Here is an 8,101-nt window from a genome sequence, read left to right on the forward strand (position 1 = left end):
AGTGTGTGTGTGTGTGTGTGTGTGTGTGCGTGCGCGCGCGCGTATGTATGTGTGTATGTATACTCATGTTTTAAGTTCTAATTTTCAATTGCACCCCCGCTCTCTCTCTCTCTCTCTCTCTCTCTCTCTCTCTCTCTCTCTGTTGACCCACCCGTCCACCCATGCGGATATCTTTCACACAGTCCATGCTGCGATTCGATCTGCTGAATTGTTAACTTGAAAGTAAAATGTTTCTTTTTTTCCCCCTTTGGTGCGCCTGACATAAGAAAGAAAAATAATCGAAGGAAATAAGAGATAAACAAATTTTCTTAACCGAAAAAGTAATTAAAATTGTAGAAATATAGTATTTATATTCGTTTATTTGATAATATTTTTATTTAAAAGAGGTGAAATATTGAAATCAAAGTGTGTTGTTGTTCTCGGGTAAGCGTGGTGTCGGCTGCTCGGGTCGTCGCTGCCATTGGCGGTTCGTCTGCTGCTGGTGTCGGCTGCTTCATAAAGTTTTTCAATGTAAGGAGCCGAGACGGATGGACCCTTATTTTACTGCTCTGTCTCTTTTCTATAACTCGCCTAGGGTGTAACATTGAAGCTAGAAAGAAGAACAAGTGGAAAGCAACGAAGAAAAGTCATCAGAACGAAGCAGCAACAACAACAGAATTCTTCTTTGCGACCATTTTGAAGTCTCATCTTTCTTTCTCCTCAAAACTTTTCTTCTTCTTCATAGTTTTATTTATTTATTCTTTTGCCTCAACCCGAAACCTGCTGCCTTTCATTTTTCTTTAGAACTTATTTGCTTCTCTATCTCTCTATCTCTGTTTCTCTCTGCTCGTCTTTAACTGTTTTATTGTCAGCCCTAACCGAAAGATATAAATATACTCACGTTGTATATTTAGACAGACACAACTGAGGGGGATCTCGAACAAACAAGCAACAACACTCGCCGCAAAATGTCTGAAGATTGGAATACCTACTGTAAGTTACTCGTATTTTATGTTATTATATCTTCATTTCGTGTTTAAACAGCGACAATTGGGGAACAAAAATAGGTCCGAATCAGATGTTGAGAAGAAATGATGGTCGAGAGTCGAAAGGAATAAAGATAAGAAAATAAATTCATGCTAAAGAGAGTCGTTAATGGTTTGTAAAAGATTATATAACATAAATACTTTCTAAATATATATTTGTAAGGAGAACTAAGGCTGGAGATGAAATAGTTTCTCGCAGATGATAGGATTTTAATTTCCCCAGTCAAACTACAGCATAACCTCATGTAACGCCGGTGGGATTGAAACCTTCACCTTCCCTTTTACACAGCTCTGACCGCAGGTTCGAACCCTGTCTCTTCTTTCTAGATATTATTCTTTTTCATTTGCTTGTCAATTCGGGGCTTAAAAGTTCGGAGAGAAAGCATGAACACCACAACAGCTCACGACATCGTTAGAAAGAAGGAAAATGACCCTTCCCTCATGTTTTCGACTGCGGACAAGGTTCGATCTTGGCATGTAGATATTTACTATAATACACTTCATTTTCATTGTAAGAAAAGAGAACATGAAAGCCACAACTTCTCTCTCTCACACACACACACACACACACACATTCTGTCGATTTTTGCAGGTCTGTAAATAATAACATTTTATAAACTTAAAGCTTACACGATGATCGCTTTTAGTTTTAAACTTATAAAATATTTGTGTGTGTGTGTTGTGTGTGTGTGTGTGTGTGTGTGTGTGGTCGAACCCCTGCTAGAATGGAAAACGGACGTTAAACGATGATGATGATGATGATGTGGTGTATATGTATCTGCATGTGAGTGTACACACACACACGCACACGCACATATATGTATATATATATATGTATGTATGTATGTATGTATGTATGTATATATATATATATATACATACATACATACATACATATATGTGTGTGTGTGTGTGTGTGTATATATATATATATATATATATATATATATATATACAGAGAGAGAGAGAAACTAACAGATAGACAGATACCTATACACCATTACTGCCATCCATCCCAAATAAACAGTATCTCCACTACCAGTGCCAACATCTTATTCCACAACCACTATTACCACCACCACCACCACCACACAACAGCAGTATCACTAATATCATTACCATATGCCACTATCACCACCCTATCATCCACCCCTCCATTTCTGAACTGGTACCTTTAAATGGTGAATGAAAAATTTGATCTTGGCACAGTTTGAACACAGAGCCCCTTTGACCAGAAATCATACCACAAGATATTCTATCCTCCACCCTAATATTAGCACCACCTGATGATGTAATGTTGAGTTTTTATTTATTGGATGTCCACGATTGATGTGGGGTACTTGATGCCCTAGACCAGCCAGACAATGTGCTCTCTCTTCGCCTGGTCCTACAATCTCCCCCCCCCCACTTCTTCCAATTCTACAATATGCTACCAGCACCTTCCACATGATGGTTTAAACATGTCCTGACTGCCGATACTCAGATGTTTGTTGAGGCTGCAGTTTCTCTCTGATGGTGGACAGGTGTGGTCACCATTTGTGAAACCTGATTTTCTGGCAGAGCTGCAGTCCAGGGTGAAGCAAAGACAGGATTGGACACCTGGCATCTAGAATAGGGGTAGGTGCTCACCACCCTCCACCAGTCAGGCAACGGTTCAGTGGATGTTCCACTTTAGCAATCTGTAAGGGGTTTAGTGGTTGGAAAAAAAAGTGACAGAAGCAAACCAACCAGTCTGTTCTGGAGTTCTTTTGGATTGGGGACTTCCATGGATATCTTCCAGAATTCTTTGACCTGCTTATACTACAAATGGATGCTAGCAGATTGGGATAAACTCTACAGGTACACAAGTGAGATGCTAGCAGATTGGGATAAACTCTACAGGTACACAAGTGAGATGGGTGCAGAACAATGAAACCATGCATTCACTCGTTCAGTGTTCTGGCTTTACTGACTCACGGAGTTATGTTGAATAGCTGCTGTCATATGTGGGACAGATCTGGTTATAAGCCAGGTCAATCATTATTCTTCACGCTTTTTTCTATCATTGTAGCTAAGATAAATATGTTTTGCTTTTAAAATATGAAAGTTATTTAGATCTAAACCTGATTACTCTCCTATAAAATTTTGCTACAAATTTTTATGTAAACTTTTGCCAAAATGTTGTTAGGGGCCAGTCCTAAATGATGATGATGATGATATACAATCATACATACATATATAATAAGATGGTCATGAACTATATTTCTGTACTTCAGATACTAACAAAGTCTCTCTCAAATCGCCATCCTAACATGTTGGATAATGTAATGTTAAGTTAGGATGGTCCTGGGTGGATTTACAGGTCTTCTCAATCATGGCTGACTTGCAGCTAAACAACATTGATGATGCCATGTTCAGTTAGAAATTGCAGCCAATCATCCCTCAAATCACATAAGCTGTATAAAAACCAAGAAGGACATATTGTATGTTTACTGGACAGTCATGGTTGGAATGCATTTGGTCATAGGTCTACTTGATCAGAGTTGACATGGGGCTAAATAGCAACAGTTACATGCTGTTTATTTTTGGTTAGGTGGACTGTACCATGTACCTCCACATGGACTCTCTTTATGGCTAGATGGACTATGCACCTCCACATGGTAACCATTTGCACCTACATAGATTGTGGCACACTTATGTGGACCCTGTTTATAGTTAGCTGGCCTGTGGCATTTCCACATGGTATGTATTGACAGCTAGAGGGATCCAGGCATCTCTGAGTGGTACCTGTTTACAGCTTGACAGACTGTGACACTGTTACATGATATCTAGATACCCTGCTCTTTCTCCATGGTACTTGTTCACTGCTTGTGTTTGTCAAGCCTGCTATGGATGGTTCTTGAGCTGTGTTGCTGCCCAGATGTTTGAATCTGTGAAAAAGTTCACAGTTTGATTGATTATTGCAGATGAGTGCTTTGTATGAGGGGCTGCTGGTTGGTACATGATTTGTGCTATTGGTGGAGATGAAGTCTTCACAGACAGGAGAGAAACTTTTGATGAAATACTTGAATCATGATCAACAACCCAACCGTGCAGACCCATTGAGTGGGGTTGCATAAGCTGTCGGCTCTCTCCCTATGAAATCAGCAATGCACACCACAAGGGAAAGTCTCAGCCTCCAAACTTCCAAGTTTAAGGTCTATATCAACAAAGGGCCAGTGAGTTGGAGATTATTTTTTACAGCATGGTACTCAGTTACAGCTACATAGACTGTACCTCTTTTGGCAGGTACAGCAAGAATCTCAGTAGATTCCATCTGAACAAAATACTGCACATTTTGTGGGTTGGACAAGAGCTCAGAATTGAGGTCCACAATTGTCGATGAGGAAGCTTGCATGTAGTTGCTCCATCTATTAGAAATAGCAGCTAATTCTCACTCAATCCTATCATCTTTAAAAAAGAAAGGTATGTTGGATAATGTAGTCCTAGATACTCTTAGATGTATGAGATGATCCTAATTGATATGACCATCATCATAGGTTTATTCGTGCAAGGCTGGCCAGGGGCTAAGGAACAATGTGATTCTGTACCTGCTTATAGTCTTTCCTGAGTATACCCACCTTAATTGTGCAGTAATGATGATGATGATTATTATTATTATGATGACATATGAAGCTGTTTAATAAAAGGCAGTTTAGAGAATGTCCTTCGTTGTGGGATGTGAGTTGAAGACTGGTTGGCTGTTGTTTCTAGCAAGTCCTTTAAGCACATCTCTCACATAACAAATGTGTGGGTGTATGTTTGTGTGTGCATCTGTATGTGTAGATGTTTGTGTTTGTATGTAAATGTATGTATACATGTTTATGTGTATGTATGTATGTACATATGCATGTGTATGTTTGTGTGTAGGTATGTGTGTGTATATATGTATATATATGAGTGTGCATATGTTTACACAAGCATAAACATCCATAAACATGCAATTTGAGGGGAGGGGTAAAGTCAATTCCATCCAACCTCAGTACTCAACTAATACTTATTTTATTGACCCTGGAAGATGAAATTCAATGTCGACCTTGGTGGCATTTGAACTCAAAACATAAAGATGTACAGTAGACCGCTGAGCATTTTGCCCGGTGTGCTAACAATTCTGCCAACTTGCCACCTTAAATGAATAATAATAATAATAATAATAATAATAATAATAATAATATTGGCTTCAAATTTTGGCATAATGCACAAATTTTGTCCTGTGTAGCAATATTGGCTTTAATGGTGGTGAGTTGGCAGAATCGTTAACAGCATTTCATCCATCTTTATGTTCTGAGTTCACATTATGCCAAGGTTGACTTGGCCTTTCATCTTTTGGGGGTCAGTAAATTCAGTACCATTTACCAATGGGGTCAAAGCAATTGATTTGTCCCTTCTCCTGAAATTGCTGGCCTTGTACCAAAGTTTGAAACCAATATTGGCTTTAGCATTATAAAAGTGGGTCTTTTTGTCAATACAGTATGATTTGCTGGTCATTAGCTTCAATGGGGCCTTACTTCAGCTCCAGTGGTTCATGGATTAGCTGACCCTTTCATTTCTACTGAGTTGACTCTTGACATTTGTAGACAAGCTTCAATGTTGTTTCTAAACAACATTGAACTGTCTTTGTTTATGCACAAAACTCTACTCATCTCTGTTCACTGAATGAACTGGTGCAGTTGCGAACCCTTTCAGCAAAGGTGTTTGCTGCTGCTTATATCTGTGCTGGAAGGACAAAACCTCAAGTCTTTAGGTCCCTGGTCCTCCCTGTCCTGCTCTATTGTTGCAAGACTTGGACACTGGCTGAGGCCTTTAGGAGCCACCTGAACTCTTTTGGTACCAGGATAGCTTTGCAGGATTATCGGTTACCATTGGCTGGATTTCATAACCAATCAACAACTCTTCTCAGAACCTAAGACGCATCCTGTTATTTGTGTGAATCCAGAGTGCCAGCTCAGTGTGGTTGGCCATGCTGCTCGATTTTCTGAGTTAGACTAACACTAAACTTCTGTCTTTAAACCCTTTAGCATTCAGATCCCTGTCAAATATAATGCTTATTTATTCCTATTTTTTAAACTCAACTTAGGTCCTGAAGTGTTCTCTTCACTGAGGATTTGGCTGGGTTGATGGCTATTTGTGTTGGTCAACTGCATGCCACATAGTCACTACAGATGAGGGGTAATCTCATGGATATGGGAACTGACTGCGACTCTGCTCAACAGGTCATCTGGAGGACCTGGGAACATACCAACAGATGATAAATGCAGCAGCACACTGCAGTGGTGCATGTCCCCACACCCGACCTGTAAACTATACACATAATTAGTTTTTTAAGCCTTAAATAAAAATAACTTCTTCAATCTAAAGTTTTTCAACAGTGATGGTCTCCATAGGATCTGTGTAATGGTTGTTGTTTCCACATTACAGCCATAAACGAGGCTTTTGTATTAATGGTTATGAGTTTGCGTCCAAGGTGTCACCTTCTGAATTAATGTGTCTGGCCTTTGTCTTTTTGCCTGTTAGCTACACGTTCAGTACGGGTCTGGTCATTGCAGTTAAAGTCAGCATTTGACCTTCACATTGACCACGTGACCTTGACATTGGCATGTGTGACCTTGACATTCCCAACCTTGGTCAATCCTAAGCATTAAAACAACATCATGAGATGGAGATATTCCCCAATATCAGCCACAAACTCTGTGCCCTCCCTCAAGGTCAAGGGTCAGAATTGTGTGTTGTGGTTGTTTAGCCCTCGGTCAGTCTGATCGAGCATTTTTATGATCATCCCGTCTTTCATACTGACATAGCATATCTAGGACTACATTATCTAATGTGCCTTTCCTTTTGTTATTGTTGTTTAGCCTCAGATCAGTCCTGATCCAACAGACGTATGATCATAGACATTCCAGCCATGGCGATCCTATCTTTTAGTTTATTAGGGAGGGAGTATATTGTGTTATGTATCCTTCTTTAAAACAATAGGGTGTGATTTGAGAGAGATTTAACTGCTATTTCTTGCATATCAAGTAGCTACATAGAAGTGATGTATCTCTTACTATAAAAAACATGAGCCAGCTCTCTCTCTCCATTTTTTCTTCAAATAATGCAAGCAGCAAGTACTATTAATGTTATGCACACACACACACACACACACACACACACACAAACATGTACATACATATACGTACCACAATATACGCAACAACGTGTGTGTGTGCTTGTATAAGTGTATGTATGTATGTTTGTGTGTATATATATATGTGTGTGTGTGTGTTCATATGTGTGTGTGTGTGTGTGTGTGATCATCATAAGTTAAAAGTCCCTGTTTCCTGCTGGCATGGGTTGTTGGACAGGATCCAGTGGGTCTACGGACGGCCCCTGCCCCATTGTCTGCTTTGCCATGATTTCTATTTTCATCTCTTCCCAGCCCCACCTGATTGCTCCCACCCTCTCTTCTCATCATGTGGTTCTTCTACAGCAGTGGTTTCCAAAGTGGGCAGCACTGCACCCCCTGGGGGCATTGGACAGATTCGTAGTGAGGGCATTGAAGAAGACTGGGCCAATAATGGGGTAACCAAATGAAACGACAGTCATGGCCATTGCTGGTGTCATGTAAATGGCACCTGTGAAATTGTAATTGTGGCCATTGCCAGTAGCATGATCTTCGAATGTTGGGCCTCACAGAGATGATGACAAGAGACAGAGACCTTTGGTAATATGCTGTGCTTGAGAAGACTCATCAAGCCAGATGAAACTATAGTCAATACTGTTGTCAGTGTCATGTAAATGGCACCCGTGCTGGTGGCACACAAAAATCACCCATTACACTCTTGGAGTGGTTGGCTTTAAGAAGGGCATCTGGCTGTAGAAAATATGCGAAATCAGACTGGAACCCGGTGTAGCTGTCTGACTTACCAGTTCCAGTCAAACCATTTAGCCCATGCCAGCATGGAAAACGGATGTGAAATGAAGATGATGATGATGATGATGATATATGTATACATATATATAATTGTATATATATATATATAATTGTATATATATATATATAATTGTATGTATATATA

At 39.9% G+C, this 8,101-nt stretch overlaps 1 protein-coding gene across 1 annotated transcript in view; it reads left to right on the forward strand.

Annotated features, from left to right (window-relative positions):
• The first annotated feature begins 905 nt into the window (after window positions 1–905).
• Window positions 906–8,101, forward strand: part of LOC106874074 (cAMP-dependent protein kinase catalytic subunit 1) — a 123,852-nt gene continuing 116,656 nt past the window's right edge. Inside the window, exon 1 of the mRNA XM_052977698.1 lies at window positions 906–972. Coding sequence (XP_052833658.1) covers window positions 948–972 — 25 coding nt within the window. The 5' untranslated portion in view covers window positions 906–947. The remainder of the gene's footprint in view (window positions 973–8,101) is intronic.

The sequence above is a fragment of the Octopus bimaculoides genome, chromosome 28, assembly GCF_001194135.2.
Source record: "Octopus bimaculoides isolate UCB-OBI-ISO-001 chromosome 28, ASM119413v2, whole genome shotgun sequence".
NCBI classification, from domain to species: domain Eukaryota; kingdom Metazoa; phylum Mollusca; class Cephalopoda; order Octopoda; family Octopodidae; genus Octopus; species Octopus bimaculoides.